Raw genomic sequence first — 27,704 nt, 5'->3', positions numbered from 1 at the left:
TCACTTAAATATCCTTTCGGTTCTCAGCACCCTTTCCTGCATAGAAAGCAGCTTTCCGCCTCCTGGAGTTTTTCGAAAACCCAAACACCACCAGAGCCATAAAGGAGGCCCATTCTTGAGCCTTTTGGCGCGAGAGCCGACCCCCTGCCTGGAGGGAGGGGCCTTCCTCGCCCCGCCCCTCGCCCCGCCCCGCCCCCCGCGTAACCCGGATACACACCCACGCTCCCCTTTCACCTATCGGCGGCTGGCGAACGTGGAAGCCCGACCTGTGGGCCGGTAGAGGTTCCGGGAAAGTGGGGCGCGTGGGGCGGAGACCGTGATCTTCACGGCGCGGCTCAGCCTTTCGGGGAAGGGAGCGATGGGGCGCGCGGGCGCCGGGGAGCGGGCGCCGGTGTAGCCCGAGCGGCCCCTGGCCCGGAGCAAGGCGGCGGCGGGAGCGGGGAGGCCTGTAAAGGCCGCCGCCCCAAGCGCCCGGCCTCCCGCGCCATGGCTCCCATGGGCATCCGCCTGTCCCCGCTGGGGGTGGCAGTGTTCTGCCTGCTGGGGCTCGGCGTGCTCTACCACCTCTATTCCGGCTTCCTGGCCGGCCGCTTCAGCCTCTTTGGCCTCGGTGGCGAGCTGGGCGGCGGCGCGGCGGGGCCCGCAGCCGTGGCCGATGCGGGCACGGTGGACTTGCGCGAGATGCTGGCAGTGTCCGTGCTGGCGGCAGTCCGCGGCGGCGACGAGGTGAGGCGCGTCCGTGAGAGCAACGTCCTCCATGAGAAGTCCAAGGGGAAGACACGCGAGGGAGCAGAGGACAAGATGACCAGCGGCGACGTGCTCTCCAACCGCAAGATGTTCTACTTGCTCAAGACTGCCTTCCCCAGCGTGCAGGTCCGTACCTGGAACGCTGGGCTCGGTGGGAGCCCATGGGCGGCGGGGCCACTCTGGCCAGGGAGCCTGGGATCCTGGAAACGTTTTGCAGCCTGTGGACTCCCAACAGTCCCAGGTCGTGGGAGCCCCTGATTTCCATTTTGCAGATGCGAAAATTGAGAGGCAGAAGTTAAGGTGCACAAGGTCATGCAAACAGTTCTTGGAAGAGCTGGGTAAGGTTCCAGGCAGTTTAACTCAGAACCCATGCCCTCTGGTCCTTCCCAGGATTGTGTGGTGAAGTGTACCAGGGATCAGGAGACTTGGGTTCTGAGAAGGCTTTGATACAAAAAGGCTGAGAAGTTAAATAACACCGATGCTTCAGGCTCTTCTGTAACATAAAAGAATTGGACTAGAATCCTTCAAACCCCTATTCACACTTGATTTCATTATTGGGAGGGTCATGGCTGTAGATGACACGTTTTCTGGCCTGCAGGCCAGTAGCCAACTAAAATTCAAAAACTATAAAAGTCTGCTGCAAAGCTGTTAGTTCCGCAGGGCATGAAGGGGCAGGGCATGCTCCTAAATTGCGTGGCTTCCCCCCCCCCCTCCCCAGGATCTCTTAATGGCTAGTAGTTTAGAGGCCCTTCAAGGAAGTATTTGGAAATATCGCTTCCAGGTAACTTCATTTTAGCTGTGTAGTTCTGTATCCTACCTGACACTTGATTAAAGATCTCTAATTATGCCAGAAAATTTAGAATTGAATAGCATTTACCTTGTCTAAAGGTAGGTTTCTGAAGGAGTTGACATTTTCTTCAGGAAATCCAGATATTCTGGATTTGTTATTAATACTTTTGGAATTCATCAGTTCAGTGGAGCTGTTGAGTTGAATATACTGTAAAACTTTTTTGAATTTATTGTAGTTCCAGAAGAACTGAATGTAGTGTAGCAATATCTTTTAAATTATGTCTCATTTAACAGTTGACTTTGATTACTAGGAAGAAAAAAAATATTTCCAGTGAAGTTTGATTAGATAAAACAGTTGTAATTAAACCCAGGCTGTCTTGGAAGGTATCTAAACTTTTGCTGTTGTTCTTGAGGTAGTTAAGAATAATGTCATTGTAGAGTTATGTATCTTATGTAACTCCTTCCACGGTGTCATATTTGTGCTTTGATTTTCTTTATCCTCTCTTTCTCCTACCTCTCTTCCTTTCTTTTTCTTTCATTTTTTCCCCACATGAAACATTGGATTTCATGTTATGAATTGCTGGATACCAGATATAAAAGAGACATTAGTAGAATTTTTTTTTTCAAATGTCTACTAAAACAAAATAATGCATTTTTCCACTTTTTCTTTTGCCCTATTCTGCTTTATCATCATATATAATACTTTGTTTGGATTTAGATGTAAGATGTGCTTGTGAAATATCTGTCTTCTCTAAAACACCTGTATTTCTCTAAAACAGGATTTTCAGAGAAGTTGATATATGATAGTTGTAACATTACTAACAATAACCACTTACTCAGTGTATTCCAGGTGCCTAGATACTGACCACACAGGAGGACTTCATTTGGTTCTCACAGCAACTTTGAGAAATAAATTTTTTTTATGCCCACTTTACAAGATGGGAAATCTGAGGCTTATGACACTCCATTCCACAGCCTACATGAACTGTCTTAACTCTTCATTGTAGCCAGACATTTAAGAGGCTACTTAAAACTTAGTATGACTTCCTGAGGGAAAAAAAAAGTACAACTATAGAAGCTTTAAGGCAGTAATAGTAAAATATAAGCAAACACAGTTGAAAACTTTTTAAAAAGATAAGTTAAAAGTGTTTTAAATATTGAAAACATACATCTATATGTGTGTGTTTGGGTTTACTCATGTTATCACTTATTAACAAAAAATAGAAAAGCTGCTAAAGGCAGTGAGTGGCATAAACACAAAAACTAAGCTTTTTGATTTGAAAATGTTAAAGTCTCTGCCTTAGAAAGTAACTTTTTGTCTTCTTGTGACTATTTGAATGTTTGCCTGTACATCTTTAGGATTCATGTTGTGTGTCAACTGGAGGAATAGAGGAGGTTGTGTTCATTTATACAGCGTCAAAGTAGGGATTGTGTCATGTTGAGCCATCTCCTTTTACCCCTGTTTTATTAGTCTAGAGGCCAAATGTTCTATCCATGTAAAAAATAAACTCAGCACTGGCATTTTTTTTTCACTCGTCTCTCCCCTCCCCCATTATCCCAAAGCAGTCTTAAATACCAACCAGTTTTAAATGACTGGTTGGTATTAAAGTCTCACCTCAAATTTTTTTGGTAAGAAACTTAGATCACATTCCTTTTCAGTTTACTTCCTGATGGAAAATGACCATGGAAAAGCCACAAGTACTCTTTTTTTAAAATCCTGGTGGATTAGGGAGGCATAGTGGTACATGCCTGTATTTCCAGCACCTTGGAACGTTGAAGTAGAAGGATAGAAAGTTCAAAGCCAACCTAAGCAACTTAGCAAGACCCTGTTTTTGTTGTTGTTTTTTAAGAATTAAAGACTGTCAATATGACTCAGTGTTAAGTGCCCTTGGGTTGAGACCTGAACTTGCCTATGTAAGTATCCCTCCTCAGTAAAAGAATATCAGGAGTTATTCTAGAGTGCTCAACTTGGCATGTTTATCTTTCAAGGGACATTTGGCAATGTCTGGAGATACTTTGGTTTTTCACAACCAGGGTGGAATACTACTGGCATTAGATGAATAGAGGGTAAATATCCGAAGGTGCTCATGACAGTCCTGCATAACAAAGAATTATCTTGCCCAATTTATCAGTTGATGCCCAAGTTGACAGATCATATTCCACAGACATGTGCTGTCTCAGCAAACTCAAGTTTGGCCCAAGATTGCTAAATTTCCTTTTGTCTTCAGTCTTTCTCATCCTATAGGATGGGAGTTAAATGGGTCTCTTTCTACAGAAATACTCTCTGAAAAAGTCTGAGAAGTGCTCAGAGAACACTTGCTTTGCTATCACGTCTAGCCACTAGAACAGGTGATCTTATCTAGTCATATAGCTTTTGGGGGCCATAGTTTCCTCTTCTGTAATATCAAAATAACTAGTAATTGATACAGATATAGGTACTATAGGCAAAGAAAACTAGTTCAAATTATTAAGCCCAATAGGTTTTAGTGCTACAAATTCAGTTAATCTGATGAGTTTGATGCATGTTAGGTAGATTATATTCTAGACTCAAAGGAGTTTAGACCACATCTTTAGTATTATAGTACTGAAAGAAGACCTCCTATTCTTATGGCTTACAATATGCTATCCTGTGGGCCTTTGGCATTTGGAGGTGAATGAGCCTAGTTATAAGACTGTTAGTATAGAGTGTCTGAGAGATGAAGCCCAGAGTTAAGCCAATGGGAAAGTTATGCTACCTAAAATTTATTTAGCCTTTAGCAAATAGCAAGCCCTTAATTAAACTTTTTAGTGTCATAATTAATTTATCTGCAGAACAACATAGGAAGTTAAGTAGTGTTGCATCCTTCTGTACCTAAAGATATTGGGGTTTGGAGAAGCTAAATAATTTGCCAAAGATTGCCCAGCTAGAAAATAATCTTGGGTTTGCTGAGGTTAATAAAATAGTCTGAGAATCAATTCAGGTCTTTCAGAGTCATGAGCATAAGCTGAATTGGGGGCCGTGGTAACAAAAGTGTACTCTTAACTGCAATGTTTTGAATGAATGGAAAGACTCAGATTAGATACTTGGAGAATAGTTTGGAGGGAAGTGAAAGGAGGACAGAGAGGTTGATTTTAGTCTTTTTATGGTAAGAGATGATATGTTTTGAATTGGGTTGTGGCTGTAGAGAAGGTAAATATAAAATGATGTGAAAGAATTTTTAAGGGTATATTAAAAATGACTCCTGTAGTTTTCACAATTGATGTTTTGTTGATGGTAAAAAGAGGAGCACATTATGAGTGCCATTTCAGATTGGTCTTAGAGGTTTAATTAGAGGTGCCTTTGATGTGCCAAGGGAGATACTAAGGAAGCAGTTACCTTTATGAGTTTGAAGATTGTCTTGAGGTCCTACTCAGGGAAGGCCACTTTGAGCTAGTATCATTTGAACTGAGAAAGAGTATAGCAAGTACAAAGAAGGGACCATAAGAAGACTAGTAAGTCTGGAGTATTCTAAATGGAGTGAAAGGAGAGAGATACTGTGTAGTGGTTGCTATAGTCAGATCATGTAGGAGTTTGTAGATGGTGGTAAGGAATTTGGATTTTATCTCTGCATTATGAGAACCATTAGAAGATTTTTAACTGGGAGTGGCATGATCTGATTTGGGAAGATAGCACATTGCTTGGTTGAGAAGGGAAGCTCTATAATGGTAGTGATTTTGGTTTTTTCATTGTATTTTAATGCTCAGGACACTTTAAAATATGTTAGTCATTAAATAGTTGTTGAATGGATGAATGATGAATGAGTACACTGTAGGAGGCAAGAATAATTGAAGAGTATAACAGAAATCCAAGGAAAAGATCCTAGTGGCTTAAACTAGCATTTTCTTGGTAGACATGATGACACATTCTTAGAATTGGGAGGCAATATTTTCAGGACTAACTGCTCAGATGTGGAATGTGAAAGAGGATTAAGGAAGACTTCCATATTTTGACCTTAGCAACTGTTTATAAGGTCATTTATAATGATGGGTAATGAATTTATTAAATTGGAGGCATGTAGTGGTACTGCGTGTTATTAGAAGCAGTTGTGCAAAAACAGATTGGGTAATTATACTCACGAACTTGTTTTCTCGATACAGTTGTTAATCCCTAACTTAATTCTCAATGAGATCACTTCAAATAAAGTTTGTTAATATATTAACTCATATTCAGTTGAGTATATATGGAGAAGCTGACTTAAATTCTAGATAGAAACCTTACTCATAACTCATAAAGCTCAATAGATGCTAGTCAGACTTGCCATTTTTGTAAACTACAGTGGTCAAGACCTGTGACCTGCTCTAACTGGAGTTTGTTTGTTTATTATAAGTTTATTTCTTTTCTCGTGATGTTATTGTTGCATTCATTCACCTAGCCTAGCATCATTATTAAGACCATGGGGTCTGAAGCAAAATGCTTTACCAGTGCTACACTGTCTTAATTATTCCATCAAAAAGTAAGTCTTGATGGCTGGTAGGGGAAGTCACAATACCGTGCTATTCTTTTGTTTTTCCCTCTCTTTAGAACATGACTTTTCCTGGCTTTTTTTTTTTCTCTGCCAGGTAAATTTCAGAAATGGCTTGTTCGATTTTGAAGAAGTTAAAATCCTATAGGGATTTTGTTTGGAGTTGCATTAAATCCATAGTTTACTGATGGGAGATTGACATCTTTACTGTTTTTTAAAAGTCTTTCTATTCATCAAAATGGGATTCCTCTTTATATACATACTTTATTTCTGTTATTAGTTTAAATGGCTTTCTTTTTTGATTAAATATTTATTTCTAATATAGCTAAGGGCAGTTTATGGTATATGTCTTACACCTAGCAACTTTCTATATTCTGTTATTATTCCTATAGTTTATCTTCAAGTTCTTTTGTATTTTCTCAGTGCTCAGTCATAACAAAATTCATTATGGTTTTGTTTCTTCCTTTCTCTTATCCCCTTTATCTTAACTGTTATTTGGGACCCTCTGAACATTGTTAATAGAGGTTATGGTGGAAGACAGCTGGCTTGGTTGTGGTCTGCAACATCTTGAACCATCTGGCTTCCATTACTTTCTGACCTCATGTCCGTCCGGTGCCTTTCTCCTTGACTGACTCTGCCCTAACCATGCTTGCCTACTTGCTGCCCCAGAAACATGCCAGACATACTCCAGTGTTAGGGTCTTTGTATTTGTTATTCCTTGATCTGGAAAGCACTTTCCCTAGATGTTTGCCAGGCTCCTTTTAGGTCTTCATTTAAATACTGCCTTTCCAATAAGGACTTTCCTAGCTACCTTGTATTTTTTTTCCAAACAACTTTATTGCAACATAACATACATATCATATAATTTGCCAATACAGTGTACAATCCATTAATTTTTAGTAGATTTGCCAAGTTGTGCAACTATCCTTATTAATCAGTTTTAGAACATTTTTACCACCCTAATGGTATACCTTTGCTCTTTTACTATTAATTCTTATTATCCAGGCAACTACTAATTTATTTCTATGTCTGCAGATGTGCCTATTCTGGACATTTTATATTAATGGAATCATATAGTATATGATCTTTTGCTTTCTTTCACAAAGCAGAGGAGTTCATCTGTGCTCTAGCATGAATCAGTACCTCGTTCCCATTCATCCTCTTAATAGCTGAATATCTTTTTTATCTGAATATATCACAGTGTTTATCTATTAATCAATTGATAAATATGATGCAGCTTCCAATTTTTGACATTTTTTGTGGGGGTACCAGGGATGCTTAACAACTGAACCACATCCCTAGCCCCTCGCCCCCATTTTTTAAAATTTAGAGATAGAGCCTCACTAAGTTGCTGAGGCTGGCTTTGAACTCAAAATCCTCCTGTCTCAGCTTCCCAAGCCACTGGGATTATAGGCATGTACTACCACACCAATTTTTGATTGTTATGAGTAATCCTAGACCCCTTCTACTGTCTAATAACATACCTCCTTTCTCTGCTTTATTTTTTTCTCCTTTTCACCACCTAGCATACTACATGTTATAGTACATGTTTTGCTTATGTGTCTTGTATATTTCCATTAGAATCTGAGTTTTATAAGGACAGAGATTCTTGTCCCATCATTGATTACTGTTTTTTCTCTAAGTACTAGAACTCTGTCTGGCATACAGATGGCAATTAATAAACTTTTGCTGAATTAATAAATATGTGATTCTGCAATCTGTATATGGGGTAAAAATGGGAGCTCATATCCCACTTGAATCAAAGTGTGAAATGTGATATATCAAGAACTATGTAATGTTTTGAACAACCAACAATAAAAATTAATTTAAAAAAAAAAGAAGTGAATGGATGAGTTGGATGTTAACTGTTCTGTACTAAGAAATACTTTATGATTTAAGTGGCTTGATGTTTCTAGAATATTGCTATTTTTTAATCTCTTCTGTGATAGTTTGGAAACTTTCAAAGTCTTCCAGAAATCACTGAGAGTTGTAGGGCTTTTATCCCGTTGGTGACTTTTTATTCATGTATTTTCTATGCTAAAATCACTCTGTCAGTGTAACAAGGGATCTAGGTTGACATCATGGCAATATAAACATGATGACCTACTCTTTAAAGGACCCAGCTTTCTGTCCTGCTCAGGATGGTAGTTCCTAATTAAAATCCATATTTGGGGGACATTTTTCTTGTGTGTATATATGATTTGATAGAAGAAAACTTCTGATTGAGCTAGTAATTCAAATAAGGCTAACAGTTTTTATTAACTTAATTCCTAAAATATAATTATTAGATTTGCTTTATTGATACGATCCTAATTTCCAAAAAGTAAATGCAGTTCTAAAACATTTTTAAATAGTTTGTAAATGAGATTGTGTTTAAATATGCATTAGTAAGCTTACCATTTAAAGCAGTGCTTCTATATATAGTACAGGACACAGACATAATCTGGCAGTGCCTGGAAACATTTTTTGTTTTCAGAACTGAGGGATGGTGCTGCTAATATCTAGTGGATTCTGCTGGTGTTTAGCCAGAGATGCTATTAAACATCTTAAAATTCAAAAAATAGCCCCACAAAAAAGAATTGTCCAGTCCAAGCTGTCAGTGGTACCAACATTGAGAAATCTCAGCTTTATAGAATCTAAAATGTATTCTTTTCTTAATAGAATACTTATATATAATATTGCATATGTACAATGATTTATGAAAAATAGCTCCAAAGTAAATATGTGCTTATATATACATATGTATACATATATGCGCACGCACACACAGCCTCACTCTACACCCTTACATATCTATATGGTAAGTCACATTTATTTTATGTTTTAACTTTGTTCCCTAATATATAAAAAGTTGAAAATCTTGACTTTACCTCTTTATCCTGTGTTGTACATTATTGATGTGTAGCTTAAAGAAGACTGATGATTTTTGTGTCCTTTTGATTGCCTATTTCAGCTTATTTAGGTTTTGTAATATACTAGTTTATTATGGGTTTCATAATTTCCGGGTTTCCTTTTCTTATAGGTTAAAGATATGTTTTAGATTATCACTTTTCTAGGACTTTTTATCTCTTAGCATTCATCATTCTCTATTTTTAAGGCATATTCTTTTTTTTAACTACATTTCACTTTTCTCTCTCTTTGCCTCTAACTATAGTTGCTTGTGTTCATTGTTTCAGAATATTATCTGTTTTCATATTTTGAACTACTGGTTTTTATAAATCATTAAGCTGTAAGTAGCTATTTGTGTGATGTTTAATTTCATGTTTGTGTACATTTGAGTTTTTTATTTTGATTAACCAACAAGCTAAATTTTAATATTAGATTCTTGTGTTTCTTTAAATAATAATATTTTTCTCATTTTTTTAATTGTCAAATATTTTTGGTGCAGATAAATACCGAGGAACATGTGGATGCAAATGATAAGGAGGTTATCTTATGGGATCATAAGATTCCTGAGGATATTCTTAAGGAAATAACTACCCCAAAAGAGGTACCTGCAGAAAGTGTTACTGTCTGGATTGACCCACTTGATGCTACACAGGAATACACAGGTGATTTTAAAATTGACCTGAAACTTTAGATTGTCATTTTATATTACAGAATCAGAATCAAGGCAGGTGGTGTATAATATGGTGTTAGATATTTTGCAAATCCAATAACTAACAATTAGATTTTAAGATAAGAAAACTAGGTTAATGTAGCATTTATGACACTTTTGTACTGAATTTTTAACCTTTTTATTTTTATTTACCCCAAATGCCATATTGTAGCCATACCCACTAGCTGACATCTCACTCAGAATTAGTGACTCACTGATTCTGAACATTTTAAACAGTAGCAGCAAAATAATTTCTACTGAACACTTATTCTTGAAAAAATTTATTTAGCCAGAATATAATAGTTACTTAAGATATTTGGAATTTAGGTTTTATTGCATATAAATCTGACCTTGTAATTAAAAATAGTTAATCCTAGGTACCCAGAAAGTAAGTAAAAAGCAAAACTGAAATATGTGATCCTCCCTTCCACCCAGTTTTCCTTTTTCTTACCTCTTCCTAGCTCAGGTTTCATTGCTGTGCATCTTTTCTCAGGACTTCTTACCTAGATATACTAATTTCTTCTTTTCCTCTCTCTTCTTGGTATATATGTCAAATTAGTTATTTATCTTTTTGTCTTGGTAAATGGTAAGCTACCTGAATGTAGGGGTTTCTACTTTTTTACCTTTGTGTTCTAGTGCCTATGCAATAAACTTGAACCATAAGAGGCACTTAATAGATAACTCTTTGAAGAACAGGAAGAAGATGATAGATAGATATAAATAAATAAAATAACTGAAACTATAAAACAGTACTTTGCATGAGTACGTAATAGAAATGTGGAATATTGAGGAGTTTGTTTACAGTTTTTTCTAAACTGAACTGACCTGATAATATAATTATGATAACAAACAGTGAGCACATCTTTTGCACAGGGACTGTTTTTAAATGCCTAACTTGACTTTTAAATTAATCCTAAAATTAAGTTATTTAACTTTTAATTTATTAAGTATATTTTAACTTTTTAAAAACTTAATTTATGCTGAAGATGGGTAATTATCATCTGTATTATGCAAATAAAAAAACTAAATTTAAGTAATTTTTCCCATGACATGCAGCTAATAAAATCATGGATTAGGAGATTAACCTAGGTAATCTGCTTTTAGAACTAGAACTCTTAACTGCTCTCTATAGTTGGCCTTCATCCCTGAACTCTGTTTGCATGAGTGGGTTCTTATCTTTGAAAGACATTTCATGAACATAAATTTTTGATGAAATAAAGTGTAATCTTGTATCCTGAATTTATGCACAGTATTAAGACAATTGTGTGTGTGTTTTTTCTCACAGAGGATCTTCGAAAGTATGTCACTACTATGGTGTGTGTGGCTGTAAATGGCAAACCTGTGCTAGGAGTTATACATAAGCCATTTTCGGAATATACAGGTATGAAATATGCAAGAGCTTTCAAGAGTTAATGTAATCAGACTATGTATAGTAATGACTATACCATTCACATTTCATCTGTATCTCAGTAATTATTGAAATCTGCCCCCATCCTAACATACCCCTTCATTAGATACCACGGGGGTTTTATGGTTAGCACTGATAATATTTAAAAACCATGGTTTTCTAAACTATCTTTAGTGGATGGACACTGTTGACTGTAAATGAGAGATTCTTAGTGGGTTGAGGGATCCCATTGGACATAGACTCTTCCCAACAGCTGTGGTGTCCTCTCTGTTTCTCTATTACTGTTGCTAGTGGTGAATCAGGACTTTTACATTCTAGATTCTGAGGTCTACTGTATAGTTGCCTTACCCAAATCTGTTGACATATTGGGAGCTTGATATTGTGGTGGTTTAAGGGCAGTGCACCTCAGCATCTGGAATGAAGGAGTGTCACTTTGAGGTTATTAGGAATTAGGCCAATCCTTGAAGAGTTCTGGACATCTTCATAACTCCTTCAGACCTTTGTTTCCCCCTACTTCTTGATTCATGCTTTTAGCTTCATACAGATGGCAGGTGAGATCAGTGATGATTGTGTCAGGGTATGGCAGGCCTTGACAGGGAGCTTGACATTCAGCTAGGATTGACTTATCTATAGCCTTGCCATTGCCAGTGGATACATAGATGATATTTTGGTATCACTGGAGACATTCCATTGTACTTATCCAGAGAGGCTAACTCTAGTCTTCTAGGTAACAGTAATGGTATAGACTGTGGTTACAGTTGGAAGGGAAACACTTGGCATAAGCAGCATTACTAACAGCCTGAGGGGATTTTGTCATTCTTTTAATTGGTAGATCCCATCAAATACATAGGGCAAAGAATATGGCTGTTTGGTTCCACCCTTCTTTAAGATGACAGGTTCTTAGTGATGATGATGTCCACTTTACCAGTACTGAAAACAGTCTTAATGATCAGGTATAGTGGACTACATAATGTCGTCTCCAAATTTATGTCTATCCCTGTGCTAGTTTCCTAGGGTTGCTACAATTAAAAACCACCAACTCTGTGTTAAAACAACAGTAATGTTATCTCTCACTGTTATCTCAAAGTGCTGGTAGGGCCATTCTCTTCCTGATGCCTATAAGGGGCAGTCTTTTCTTGTTTTTCTTTTAGCTACTGGTAGCTTACCAGTAGTTCTTGATGTTCCTTAATGTGTAAACACATCGTGCCAAATTCTGCCTCCATTATCACCTGGCATTCTCCCTTTGTGTCTGTTCTTTACCTTTTCTTGTAAGGATACCAGTCATATTGGATTAAGGGCCTACCCTATACCTCATTGATCTCATCTTAACTAATTTGTGTCAGTATTGACCCTCTTTCTAAAAGATTCTTCAGTGCTGGGGTTCTGGCTTCCTCCTATCTCTTTGGAGGACACAGTTCCACCTATAACAACCTAAAAAGTTAAGTATCAAGATGAGATACTTAGGGTAGGATCTTAAACTAATGAGTGTCATTTCCTCCTAAGAAACAAAAAGGACACAGACATTATCTGGGATGACAGTGTGAAGGTGGAGACAGATTTCAGGGAAGCTTTGAATAAGCCAAGGCTTACCAGCAGCCAACAAAAGCTTAGAAAGAGTCATGGATTGGTTTCTCCCTTTGGGCCTTCAGAACTATGAGATGATAGATTTATTTTGCTGCAAGTCACTTAATTTGTGGTAATTTGTTAAGACGGTCCTAGAAAACTAATTCACTAAGTGTGTCCCATAGAGTAGTCATTTATTCCAGTGATTTCCAGTATGTCTTACTGTGTCTCCACTGCACAAAAGGACTGCCAAATAGGGAGAAATAGGCAAATTTTTCATTAAAGTTATTTATTTGCTTTGTCAAATAATTATGGATCCCAAATTCTAGTTGCTCTGAAACAGGCTAAACATATTTGCATTTCAAAATCTTGTCTGCTTTATGCCATCTGATCTTCATCTCTTTTTCATAATTCAGATAGTTCTTTAAATTGACAGTTTAAGATTAGTTTAAGATTATCTAATTGCTTTATGGTTTTTTTTTATAGATGAGAAAATGGGTTTTACTTTGACGTCTTTACTGAGTTAGTTAAGATAAGTTAAACTGTTAATTTAGGCTGTTATCATGTACACAAAAATATAGGAGCTTGAACAAATAGTTTATTTCTGTTCTCTGACAGCTGGTACATAAACAGTCCAGGGCTGCCATGGCAGCTCCCAGATAGCAGACACCAGGCCTATCCCTCCTGCTGCTTTGCTCCCCTAACACTTGCTTCTCAGCATGATTGAGGATGACTCACTACTTCATTGATATGCCATCAGAAGAGAGGGTGAAAATGGAGGCTATTTCTAACTGAGAGTTTTACCTATAGGTTTCATGCTTACTTCCCACATCCCACTCACAATATTCATGTCCCATTGATCAAAAGCATAGTTAGAGCCATTTGCAAAAAAAAGGGCTAAGAATTATTGTCTTTATTTTCTTTGGCCAGCCACATTAATATCCAGGGATTCCATCCCTCAAGGAAAATGGGGAAAGTGGATCTGAGTACAACATAGTAATACTCAACACTCAGTCTAATATATAAGAGAGGGACACAATAACTTAAATTAGTACTCACACTTACAGATGAGAAAATAAGACTTTAAAATTCAGTGTATTCCTCAAGGTTATCCAGCTAAATTATTGGCAAAGTCTTGCAAATAATTCTGTTACAGTGCTTTCATAATAACAACCTCATAATTCTTAAAATTTATGTAGTGTTTACTGATTTGTAGGATATTTAACGTTATTTCATTTGAACTTTTTGATAAGTTTGTGTGATAAGGAATAATTTTGTTTTATTAACTTTTTTATTATAGATGAGAAAATGGGCTTTAGTATCTCCTGTCATGAAAACCATGTAGTTCAAAGTGTTCTTGTAATAGCTAACCATTTCTTATTAATATCTTGCCATTATATTATATTTTCAGGTCTAGAGATATAGCTCAGTGGTAAAGTGCTTTCCCAACATGCATAAGGCACTGGGTTTGAATTCCTAGTACCACAAAAATAAAAAATTAGTATTTTTAGTTTATAAAGTTCTTACAGCCTTCTTTTAACTGGAAGAAATATAAAATGGGAATTATAGTAACTTTTTAAATTAATAAAAGAAATAGGCATTTAAAGATTAAATACAGAACTTGAGTCTTTGAAACCTCCTCATTCTTTTGGCACCTGTCCCTCAGTTGAATTAGGATTGCATTTAGCTACACAGAAGTAAATCTAATAACAGTGGTTCAACAAGTGAGGGTGTTTCTATTTATCACCAAATAAGAAGGCTGAAAAAAATAGGGGTGGTTCACTAATGTCAAGGACCTGACTCTTCTCTTCACTTTTTTTTGTTTGAAGGTGACTTTTTATTTGCATGCACAGAAAGGTGGGTCTCCCATTTACTGGGATAGTCTTTCTAAGCAAGAAAAAAGGGCAAAAGAGGACAAAAATATCCCAAATATACTATGTATTTGAAGGCTTGTTCATTAACGCTGTGTTTCATAACATTGACTGAATATCACATTGTACCATTAATTATAAACAGAACCTGCTACTCCAAAGAGAATTTTGAACCTTAATAAAGTAAACGAAGAGGAAGTTTATAAGCAAATAGAGTCACATTCTTGGGCCTTGGTTTCCAGATCTACTTATACCAGGGGAATAGTTCAGAGTATTCCTGTAAGAAATAATACCCCTTATTAGGATCTTGCAATTATTTAGTATTTTTAGGACTGGGATTTTCATATTAGGGTTAATAAAATGTCCATTTTCAAAAATCTTTATTCTATAATAATATGTATCCCCCTTACAGTCTTACCCAGTTTAAAATAAAGAAGGCAGAAGTTTATCATAGTTAAAGTTGATTGAAAAAGTGTCTCTGTAAGTTAGTAATGTAATGGGGCTGACTTACCCAGTGTGCTAGAACATGAAAGTGCTTGCCAGTTAGCAAACATTCTGAAAGAATCATAACACTCATAAGTATGTGTGTGTTGACCTTCCATTCCTGGATTGAACATTGCTTTGCCTAGGCCCTCCTTTTGGAATGTTATTTTCAGACCGAGTATTGGCAATACTTTACAACTTATACCAATTGTAAAATACAGTATGTTTACATAAATTCAGCTCTGTATTATGCTATAAGTAGAGCTGATCAAAAATATTATCAGACTTAATTATAATTAATTCCTTGAGTTTGGAATTCTTAGAAGAGAAATACTTGAATACTTAAATGAAGGTGTAAGTATTTTAGTGTAGTGGAAATTGTAGTTATTAAAAATAAATTGTCAGAAGTTTGTGTAGAAGAGTATGAACAACTTTTTATTTCCTACCAGGTCTTTTAGCATAACCAAACAAATAAAATTAACATTCTGTAGCTGCAATTTTGCCTCCTTATCAGTAATTTACATTTACCTACTATATTTTTGAAATGTGTCCATATAAGTACTACAGATGAATGCATTGAGTTTATGTAATTTGAAGTACATTTTTCAAAATATTGATTTATTAATTCTTGTATAAAATTATTCTGATAGTATCTGCTGAGATGTGCTGTTTTATTTTCTTATACAATACTGACCTCTAGAGATACCTCATTGTAAGTTCACTTAGTAAAACTTTTCAAATATTTATAAAAAAGAATTCAGAGGATTTTTGAATTTTTTTCCCTTCCACAGTTTTTGCTTTTATTATGAATAATTTCAAATGTAAAATTAAAGTAAGTACTCATATACATCATCTAGATTCATCAGTTATAACACATGTATTTGCTGGATTTTGGGGTTGTTTTTTTTGGGGGGGGGTGTTTGACTTGTGTTCTTTGAAGACAATTACAAGAATTATAACATTTTACCCCTATATATTTCAGTTTGCATCTCTAAAAATTAAGGACATTTTTCTACTTTGCTATAATAAAATTAACAATTATTCTTTCAGGATCTCCAGTATTCACATTTCACTAGTTGTTCCCTAAAGTGGATTTTATAGCTGCTTACTTCAAACCAAGATCTAGTCAAGTGACAGATACTACCTTTACTCGTTGAGTTATTTAGTCCTCTTAATCTAGAGCAACCTTCAGGTCCTGTTACTGCAAAGACATTGACTTGTTGAGGAGACCAAATCATTTCTCCTATAGAATATCCTTTTAGATGTATCTCATTGTTTCCTAAGGGTACATTGAACTTCTTTATTTTTACATTATCTTTTTCATATAAAGTGTACATTAGACCTGAAGCCTTCATTGGATTGGTTATACATTTTTGTCAAGAATATTGTGTTTTTGCTTCATGTACTTCTGTATCATATTATATGACATGTAGTGTACCTTTGTCTCAATATTAATGATGCTCAGATGGTTAAAGTGGTCATAACTAGAGCTCTTAATAATTTGAAGATCTATTAAGGGTGTTACCAAAGAGAGTTTCTAATTCTGTTGTTTTTTCTACACGTATTATTGAGAACTTTTTCCATTTCCTGAAATGTATTTTCTTCTAAAAAGGCAGGATAAATATTTAACTTTTCTCCTTTATTTATAGTTTTAAACTAAAGAATTTGGGTAGAAACCATCCTCATTTGGAGAAATATATTTTAGGGAAGAAAACACATTCTGTTTTTTGAAAATAGCCTTTTTATCTCATGAATTTTTGTATAGTCAATATGATTCAAACAGCTTCAGTTATTATTTTTAAGCTGAGTGTGTTTTTTTTCCTCACTTTGATTATTAGGGTACCATTTTTATATCCCTTTTTCTTCATATACTATTATATGATCTTTTTCTGTAGATATTATCTATAAATTTTCAACTGTAAGCAAAAATTAAACAGGCTTATTTGAGCATCTGGACTGCCATCCTATTTTAGTCATAGTCATTCATTTCTTTCTTTTTTTTTTTTTTTTTTTTGTCTAGGTTTTACTGTTACCCAGGCCTGGGTTTTATGATCCTCCTGCCTCCAATTCTTAAATAGCTGGGATTATAGGCTTGTGCCACCAATCCCCACTATCCCATCTTTCTTCGAGTTCCTTTTAAACTCTGGGAAACTGTCAGCAATCAATTATGAGATGACATTTATGGACCTTTACTCTTTCGTCTTATAACCATCTTTGGTGTCCTCAGAGCTATAGCTAACATTTATCCAGTGACAGCCAAGAGTGCTTCTCCTAAGAATTTCTCAGTCATGCCTTGGTTGGCTGAATCTTGTCCTCTTATAGATTACTTCAAAAGAGCTAGCTCAAGGGTATAATATTACTAAATATGTTTTAAGAACTTTCTCTATAGCCATGATACCTGAAAGACTCTACTATTTTTAGTCTTTGGTTTGCCCTGTATATACTACCTACATAGTGTCTTAGGGCTGTCGTAGGAAATTACTACAAACGGGGTGGTCTGAAATGACAGAACTTAATCTGTCCTAGTTCAGGAGGCCAGAAGTTTAATAACAAGAAATCAGCAGAATCATTCTCTTTTGGTAGAGTAGAGGGGAAATTCCTTGCTTTCCTCGTCCACCTTCAGGTGGCTCCAGACGTCCTTGTCATGTCATGTTAGATGGTTGTATAACTTTCTTCTACTTTATGGAAATTTTCAAGCCATCTGAAATATTTTAATCTGCATTTTCTATATTTTTCAGTGGACATTGCAGTTTCTTTCTCATTTATATTTGGGACATGTACCTTGGTACTGATGGAAGAAAGGTGACAGGACAGGAATTTGGGTGATTTTTAGTACAGGAGCTTTCTTTTCTGATAACATGAAGAAGACTTCATAGACACTCTTGAAATTGCTTTCAGACTTATTTTTTTCTTGCTTGATCTTGTTTCAGAAAGACCTGTCTTCAATCTCTTCCCTCCTTAGCTTTAGCTGTCATCTTCCAAATCCCAAAAGATACCTTATGTCATCATTTTCTCCTTCCTCCCAGGGTATTCTCAGGACTACATGCCTAGTCCTGTGTCTTCTCCAAGCCTTTTCTTAGTGCTTTATTGTTTCAGGCCTGCTTTCATTAATTCCCATTTCAAATGGGAACTTTTCTTTCTGAGAAGGACTTCTGGCACATATTAACCTGAGTTCTACCACCACTGAAAATTCTCCGGCCTCTTAACACCTCTGTGAAGCTCCTATGCATCCCCACATTCCAGGGCTTATTCTGTTGATCATTGGTCTTTATTTCCCAGCTTTCTCATACATGCATGTTTGTAGTTCTCCTCCGTTTCCTTAACTTTGTACTTGTAGATTATGGGTATATTTGCTGTCCTTGTGGCTGTGTATGTTTCTTTGAAGGAAGTGTGAGAAGAGTCCAGGAGACTGCTTATCATCATTGTGAAACTCGGAAATGTAGATTCCGCTAGTTATGTTTTTTATTTTTATTTTTTCTGTAGCTAGGAATAAGCTGGTAATGCACCTATTTACATTACTAGCCATAATGGACTATATTTTGTCCCATAGGGAGTGAATGCTAAAACAACAATCTATTTGGATAATTATCAGTAAGTTTGTTATCATGCATAGTTTGATAGTGAAAAAAAACTTCCAAACCAATAAAAACATCTCAGGCAATCTCTGGGGCCCCCTTTCCCTTTTAAAATTTTGTTCTTTTTTGAAATCTAAATCTTTTTTTTTTTTTTTCGTACCAGAGATTGAACCCATCGGTGCTCAACCACTGGGCCACATCTTCACCCCATATTTCTTAAGACAGGGTCTATCTAAGTTACTTGTGGCCTAGCTAAGTTACTGAGCTGGCTTTGAATTTATGGTCCTCCTGCCTCAGCCTCCTGAGCCATTGGGATTACAGGCATGCACTATCAAAGCCTTTTTCTTTTTATATACCCTGATAAAATAGACATAAACTTGACTCAGTTACCTCTTCAACCATTTTTGTTTATAAAGCTACTTAGGAGAATGAATCAATATGCACATAAATTAATCCATGAATATATCAGAAGTAGAGATGTTTTAGGAGAAAACTGAATTTTAAAATTTGAATTATCCAAGGAAGTTGTATTTTTGTCACAGGGTGGGCTTCCCAAAAATCAGACTTAAGATGGAGATTAACATGCAGAATATTTAATAGGGAATGTGTTAGGATCAAATTTATAAAAGGAGGGAAAGAAAGCAGGATGCATGCAGAAGGACGTTGAGTTGCAGTTCAGTTCCAGTAGAGGATCAGCCAGTATCCCACAGGACCACGTGGGTTCTTAGGCCAGATATTTAATATCCATTATCTGTGACTGCAGGATTACATGTCCCTCCCCCCTTTTTTTTAACTTTGTCTTAGTACATGGCTATTTTGTTATAAAAGACAAATAAACCTATTACTTTTGTATTTAGAAAAAGAAGGCATTCTGTTGGGGGTCTGAAGGACTACAAGTAATTTTATAGAATAGGATATTTTTCAGTTACCTGGTACTTTGAATTCCAAAGGATATATCTTTTGGTTTTAAAGTTTCAGTACTATTAATGGGTATTGTATTTGCTTTTCAGCTTGGGCAATGGTAGATGGTGGCTCAAATGTGAAAGCCCGCTCTTCTTACAGTGAAAAGACCCCTAAGATCATCGTGTCTCGCTCCCATTCAGGGATGGTAAAACAGGTTGCTCTTCAGACATTTGGAAACCAGACTGCAATCATCCCAGCTGGTGGTGCTGGTATGTTCCCCCTCCTGTGATTCCCAAGAGTACTCCTAGATTGGGCAATTCTATGTCCCATAATGATAAAGAAAATGAGAAGGAATAGTATACTTTCAGGGTAGGCTCAGTTTCCTACTTGGTAATCTCTAGGGTAGACTTTAGTGACGTTGGTCTTGTCTAGAAGAAATAATCCTATAATAGCTTCTCTTCCTCAAATACTACATGAGCATCTTCCACCAGTGATGTGCCATCAGTGGTTGCTTTTTGTATGATCTGACTTCAAAATAATTATTCTGTTGATTAAACAAGAAAGGAGAAAATATCAAGGTCTTCAGATGCTTCATCCTAAATATTGTTAGAAACATCAATCCCAGAGTCATTTTTTTTAATATTTATTTTTTTTTAGGTGTAGATGGACACAACACAATGCTTTTTTATTTTTATCTGGTGCTGAGGATCCAACCCGGGTCCCGCCCCGTGCTAGGCGAGCGCTCTACCACTGAGCCACAATCCCGGCCCCTTGAGTCAATTTTAACAGCCCTAAACTTTTCAACTTGCTTTTGTGGGATGAGAGATAGAGTCTAGTGCCGTCCAGCTTGCAGTGTATTCCATACTGTTTTGTGAGTATAGAGCAGAGGTCAGCCTACGTTTTCTGAAAAGGGCCAGATAGTAACATTTCAAAACTTAGGAGCTACATGTGTATGTCTGTCTTATACTATCCTTTGACTTTTTTTTAAGCCACCTTTAAAAATATTTTTTAAAAATTGTTTTGAGATGTGTACAAAACCAGACCACAATCTGGATTTGCTCAAGGGACTATTAGTTGACTTTCGTTGTGAGTACTACTTAACATATCAGAAATATTTTAATTCGGTAAATAGCAAATTGTTGTCAGAAAATATTTGTGTTGGAATACCTTTTCAGCAAATCAATAAAGAGAGAAATGATTCTTTTTAACTCTTAAGCCTAATGGTTTTAATTTGCCAAATGCATGTAACTGATTTCTTTAATATTTACTTTCAGCCTCTCTTTTAGGCTGATTAGGAAATGTAATGTTCAAAAATACCTAGTAAGAATGAGATAAACTAGATTCTAGATGTGGTTTTCTCTGCATTTGTTTTATTTATTTTTTTCTTCTTTAAATTTGGCCTCATTAAACAAAGGATTTAGGGTAGAAATGTTACTTTTTGTTCCCTGAAATCAGGTCTGCCTTGATGTTTAACTGAAATGTATAAGTGTTTAGCTATAGTATAATATGTCATTCCATAGAAATGGAATATTGAATGTGTCATTCCATAGAAAACAAGCATAAAGATTTAAAATTTAAAAGTATAGGCATGTTTTTGGTTATACATGAGACTAGCTTAGTAAGTTATTTTGTAATATTTTGTTCCTCTGTGGAGTTTAATGTTTGTACTCTTACTTGGGAAAATATTTTTTATTTGGAAATAATTTTAGACTTGAGCAGTTGAAAACACAGTATAGTAATGTTCTGTATACCTTGTTCTATTCTTTTCAACAGTGCACTTAATCAAAAATATACACTACTTTCTTAAAATCTTTTAAACAATAACTTAAATTCTGTGTTTATCTTTTAGGTTACAAAGTTTTAGCACTCTTGGATGTGCCTGATAAGACTCAAGAAAAAGCTGATCTATATATCCATGTGACATACATCAAAAAGTGGGATATATGTGCTGGCAATGCCATCTTAAAAGCCCTTGGAGGGCATATGACCACTCTGAGTGGTGAAGAAATCAGTTACACTGGGTCAGATGGAATTGAAGGGGGACTCCTTGCTAGTATCAAAATGAACCACCAGGCTCTGGTTAGAAAACTCCCAGATCTTGAAAAGACAGGACATAAGTAAGCATCACTGATTACAGAGTGCAACTGCTCTTCCAGAGCTGACATGGTTATGCCTGAAATGCTGGAAGCTTCAAAGGACTGGTGGAGACTATGCATGGTTAAGGCCATCTTGAACCTTTTTAAGTATTTATGAAGCATCAAGGACTTATTTTCCCTGTAATAGGATGCAGAATCAGGGAAAATGGGTTGCTTCGTGTCTCAAGTATTGTCTTTATTTTTGAGACTATTTTCGTACAGTTGTCATACACAAGGCGCATATATATATTTGTGAATTAAAATCTATAGCTGAGTCTACATTGTTATAAGTCAACCATTTTCACACAGCATCATGAATCTTCACTATTTGTTAATACTTTCACACAGAATTGGGTTGAAGGAAGGATTGATTTTTGTGTAGGTGTTTAATATAACTTTACAATTATTATCTTACTGAAAATATAATAACTGGGGATTTTTACTCCTGATTTGGATGGAAAGCACAAAAGCTACACATTCATTAATACACAACAAATGCTCTGTTCATCTGTTACTGAATATTTCTATGATGAAAATAGAAAAAGCTTAAATTGATTTTTTTCTTTGAAATTTTAATAACAGGTTCACCAGCTAGTAGAAAATATAGATATATGATGGTTTGCATTCTAATTGTAATTTTCTGTGTGTGTGGTTTGTTTTGTTTTTTATAAAGAAAAGTGTGTATGTGTACACCCATGGGTTCAACATTTCTGCCATCTTGCTGTTGATTTTCATTTTCCCTGTGAAAGATGCATGATTCCATCCTTTTCCTCCCGACTGGTATTTAGTCTTTAACTTGTAAGGTTTGGCTTGGGGTTTTAGGGTTAGCATTATTATTTTGATACATTATCTCATTAGGGATAAAATAATGCTGTAAGACACTAAGAATATAAATGATTCTGTTATAATGGAAAGTTATTTGGTAATACGTGGATTAAATTAGTTTTTTGTTATTTTCAGGAACTTTGTTTTAGTGAGTTTTAAAAATTTTGCCAGGTTTATATAAAGGAATTCATTGTCAAGAATGAGTACAGCTGATTTTGCCATGGTTGCTTTTTCTATTAATAAATTATTACCTAACCTAACCAAATTCTCATACTAGTAACTTTTGAGATACTCTATATTCCCTTCAAATTGCAGTAATGAAAGTTAAAGTTACCTTTTGATGAAATTTTTCTTCTAATCAGACAGCAGAATATGGTTGGGGAAAAAAGTTGTGACATTTATTATGTTGCCAAACTACAGCCTTGCTTTATGAGCAGTCTTTCATTGGGATGTGTGGGTTCTCTCAGCGTGATATCCAGACAATTTATGTAAAGAATCACAATTATTTCATGTGGCTTCAATGCCTTTATATTCCATAGCAATGATAAGGAGAGGGATTTTTCATGCTTGCTTTCTCCTCCTCCTCCTCCTCCTCCTCCTCCTCCTCCTCCTCCCCCTCCTCCTCCTCCTCCTCCTCCTCCTCCTTCTCCTTCTTCTTCTTCTTCTTTTTAACAATTTAATCTTTAAAAAAATTTTCCTATTTATTTTCCCATCTTGGAGATAAATTGAACCATAGAATGTACATTCTAAACTGGTAGAATGTTCATACTTTAGGTTTGCATAGTACACTGTACAGAGCTCTTTGATTCCTTTTAAGTGAACTGAATCTAGTGTGTGATGTTTCCATTCAGTATCTATAACTATTAGTCACAAATCCATTAAGTAGGCTTTTTGTTCAGTGAAAATTCAAAGTTGTGGTGGTCGGAACACTTGAATTAAAATAGAACTTCAGAACTTGCAAAGGAATATCAGAAACCTCATTTGTTTACTTCATGTAAGATACGGAAATTCTTTCTTCTCCAGAGAGATGGCAAAAGCATATGCCATTACCAGAATCCTGTGGTATAAGCATTTCTAATGTCAGGGAAACGACTGGCAAATAGGAAATTGAATTTAATTTTTGGTTTTTAAAAATATTATGTGGAAACTTCATAACTTAATGAAAACTAGTTCACATTAGCAAGCATGATTGCTTTAGTTTTATTTTTAATTCCATTAATCTATATAGCTAGGATGTGAAGGATGTGTGTTGTGTGCAAAATTAAGGTATTGGCTGAGAGTTAAATACATTATTTTTATAATTTGTTGGATATAGTCTAGTTACTAAGGATTTTTAAGTACTTTTATAGAAAATTCATTTTTTAAATTTTATTTCTAAGAGCCAATATACATTACAAGCAACAGTATTTATATTTATTTATATGAGGCATTATTTTGCCCAGACATACTAATAAATTACCTTCATGAGTGAGGCATACAATATCATTTCTAAAACATAGCAAAACAAGTAGTTTCCTTTTAGTGACTCCTACCTGCCCAACTCCGGGCTTCTCTTTCCTTCATCTTTGTCCTTACATTGAGGATAGTTTTCCCTTAAGGCTGAGTTTTATATATCATATCAGTAGAAGTGGTGATGTTAGTATTCATTGGCTGGCCCTCTCCTCTGCCCCTCTTCATCTCTACCTTATTACCTGTTTGCCTTGCCTATTAATGTTCTCATGTCTGCTTCTCTTCCTTAGCCAGGATACATACTCCCATGCTCATTTTCCAAATTTTCTTTTATGTACCCCTTTCTCTCCATATTGGCTGCTAAAATCTTTGGTAAAACTGAGACTCTGGTCAAGTTCCCAGTGAGGGAGATAATCCTGGCCTAGGTAACCATTACTTTTCAAACTGCACAAAAAGTGTAAATGAAGATCACTTTCAAAGCTACAAACTTTCATGCTGTCAAATCTAATCGAATACAAAAGTCTTGCGTTTCTTCCAACCCATCTCTCAGGAATGTCAACAAAAAATATGAGAAAATGGGATAGATAAGCCTTCTTAAGGAAACCTGCTTTTTCTGTTGGTTACCATACTTGTATTCCCCATTTCAGTTGAGTTTACAAGGGCCTACAAGATGGTCATGTTTGTCTTTAGTATATAATTTTCTGTTCCCCCAATTTTAGTGTTTGTTTCTAATTGTAAATCGGTTATATGCAGGTGAATTATTTATGGTGTCTAATGAAGTAACAGCAACATTTTGGTTTGTGTGTTTTAAGTAACAGTTGTGCAAATTTATTTCTGTTTGCTGGGTGCTTCCTTTGGGTATTTTGCAAATTGTGTCACAGGAGGTGGAACAGGAACAATGGCTGAAAATAGGGTAGGAAGAGAGATGGAAAATGAGGGGAAGGGCAGCTGAAGGAGATGCAGAGCAAACATCTTCCCTGAATGCTACAGTCAGCAACTCTGCTCAGTCTCTTATGTTAATTTCAAAAACAGGATTTCACTCAGACTGTGAAGGTTGCAACTGTATCTGATAGTCCAAGTGTAAGTAAAGAAAAGTGGGGTACACTACAGAAAATAATCAGCTTTTCCTCTCTTGAGTAACATCTTTGAAGATGGACTCCCTGAGACAATGTGATAGGTCAAAACAGGAACTGTTTTGGATTCTTCTAGATGCAACTGCCTATTATGATTATGTATTAATTGTTCCTAGATAGAAATGTGACTTAATTTTAGATCTTGGTTGAATTTAAACTGTATTTAATTATATACATTACAGAAGTGTGTCTTATATAACTGTTGTGTAAAATAAACCTCATCTGTGATTTCAGTTTTGTTCTAAAAAAAGTTGTGCCTTAATGATAGGGCATTGTATGTTAATAAGGGAAAACAAAATCTTTTTTTTTTAGTAGATAGGAAAAATAGGAATTTTTTGCCATTAAAATTTAAGTTCTTTCAATGTTTTTAATATTAGAGTTGGGGGAAATTCATTGAAATTAAATAAAATTGATATAAAATTATTTTTACATAATCTAGCATTTACAACTAAATACATTTTATAAGAACTGGCATCTTGATGTATATAGGTCTGAAATGATATTTCATCTTTTGATTTTTAATTTAATAAAGACCAGGGTAGATCACATTTTTACAGATTTACTTTTAAATAAACCATTTCCATGTGCTAATACATCTGTTCTCCTAGTTCTCTAGAGTCATTTTGGTTAAGAAATAAATAGTTATATATTCATGGTAGCTTCTCCATCATTCATTAATATCAATTAATATTGTATGTTTTATAGCATAATAAATACTTCCTAAGGGGGACAGGTTTCTAATTCTGATCAGCCATTATTGAGAGAGCAAGAAGAATCAAACTCTAAAGAAGTAGATTTTGGTTTTATGAGATGCTGGTTATGTAAATTGTCTATTTTTATCTCATCAAAGCCCGGCAGGTATATGCTTTCGAATTTACCATTGGCAAAAGCATTTCTTTATTTTGGAAGTTGAGTAGTGAATTAGTTTTGTTGAAAAATATTTTCCTTTCAGTTAAACAGACCAAACTTGTAGATGTTAAGGATCATATATATATACTAACACAATGTTATATATTTTGTTTGTGAGAGTTCCCTAAAGTATTATAGTTAATATAATTTGTGTACATTGCAAAAGGAAAAACTAGTGTTTGATTAATATGTTCCATTAAAATTCTTTTTGCAGTGCAATACACATAGTGAATTTTTATTCAGAATTTTTTTTAAAATAGGAAAGCATAAGTCATCATGAGATCAGTTAACCCATGAAAAGATTTTATCTTTCCAAATTATCTTACCTTTGTCACCATTCACATAGTGTTAAGGAGGGAACATTTATGGACTTAATTTTTGTATATCCTTACTGTCTGTTTCTGGCGTAGCCAAAGCCCATTCTTTTAGTCTCATGGAAGAATCCCTGTTCTTCAGGGTTTCCGCTTCTTCAGGATGAACAATAGCGCTGTCTGGGCTTGCTTCTTTCTTTTGACATTAACTTGAGCAACTACACGTACATACCCAGGGTTTGGATTTACACTGACATTATGACTGTTTCCTGTATCCCCGCCTTTCCAAACTGATTTCTTGTCATCCTCACTTCTGTTACTCTGTTTCTTAAAAATGGGTCAACAATGATGAAAAAAATTAAAATGAAAATACTTTACCTTTGTAAACTCCTTCCTCTTTCACACATTTAAAGCCATGGCAAAGCTATACCTTTTCCCATTGTGTAGACATGCTGGGTCAACAATTTTCTTAGCGTGCTCAGACCGCCTCACACCACTGAATTTAAGTGGGTTTCAGCTTCAACCTTTACAGGAAATAAAACTCCTCCCTCCATGGCTTTACTGCAGTTTTTTTTGTACCTCGCCTGTAGCAACTTAACAGTAAACTTAGGGATTGCATTGTGGTTTTATTCAACTCCCAGATAGCCCAGTAGCTTGCACAATTAATAGGTGCTTAGTGTGTTTTGAACCAAATTAACTAAAGGGTTACCGCTAGCATTAGCATGCTTCATGCCTCAGTTGTATAAGCTGGTTAGTGGTTTGTTTTCTTTACAAATACTATGATTATCACTACACACACACTTAAATTATTTTTTAAAATTTTGCATTTTCTCCAGATACTATCCCATGGTCAATTAACTGTAGAAAACGTGATTGCTTCCAATGACATAATTATCCCAAACTCTATCCCTGGATATACTTTGCCAAATGAAATTTGAATTCTCTGAATAAATTGGTCATGTCTGAAAGAATTGGTGTGCTGCATCTGCTTACTTATTTTTTTACTTTTTTGTATGAAAACGTAATAATGTTCCATTTTAACTGCTTTCAGGTGTGCAATTGAGTGGCATTAAGTACATTCACAATATCGTGTGATCCTTACTGCTACCCTGGTTACTGGTCATCTTTTTGGAAAGTACATTTTTGATTTCATGGTCTGTTACAGATCACCTCCTTGACTTTCTTTTGGTGATTCTGTTGCTGTTCTTTTCATATGTCCTGATGTAGGGGAGAAATGATTTTCTGTTCCTTAAAGCCAACATAAGTTAACAGCATCATTTGCTGCTCTGCTTTTACCAAAATAATATAGTCTCTTGCATTGGAACAGTTTTGTCGTGGATTATGTAAAAGTATGTGGCACCTACAAGAGTCCAGGTCAAGAAAGACAAGACAGTAAAAGGGACATAGAAGAGCACAGTGAATAATAAATAATTTGAGAAGAGTGTGAAGTGTGCAAATGGGTAAGGAGTCAGATTATGTGCATCAGGATGGCTAACAGTAGTACATTTTTTTTACATTCCTATT

The 27,704-nt window shown here is 35.7% G+C and overlaps 1 protein-coding gene across 1 annotated transcript; it reads left to right on the top strand.

Moving 5' to 3' along the window:
- The first annotated feature begins 233 nt into the window (after positions 1 to 233).
- On the top strand, positions 234 to 27,151 carry Bpnt2 (3'(2'), 5'-bisphosphate nucleotidase 2). Its single transcript, XM_076835675.1, has 5 exons — positions 234 to 873; positions 9,406 to 9,568; positions 10,901 to 10,996; positions 19,526 to 19,687; positions 21,268 to 27,151. Exons 1-5 carry the CDS (start codon positions 487 to 489, stop codon positions 21,537 to 21,539), a joined length of 1,080 nt encoding a protein of 359 aa, XP_076691790.1. The 5' UTR covers positions 234 to 486; the 3' UTR covers positions 21,540 to 27,151.
- Positions 27,152 to 27,704: the final 553 nt, after the last annotated feature.

This window comes from Callospermophilus lateralis, chromosome 16, assembly GCF_048772815.1.
Source record: "Callospermophilus lateralis isolate mCalLat2 chromosome 16, mCalLat2.hap1, whole genome shotgun sequence".
Lineage (NCBI taxonomy): Eukaryota > Metazoa > Chordata > Mammalia > Rodentia > Sciuridae > Callospermophilus > Callospermophilus lateralis.
The sequence above is the reverse complement of the archived record's forward strand: the minus strand, read 5'-3'. Positions and strand labels throughout refer to the sequence as shown.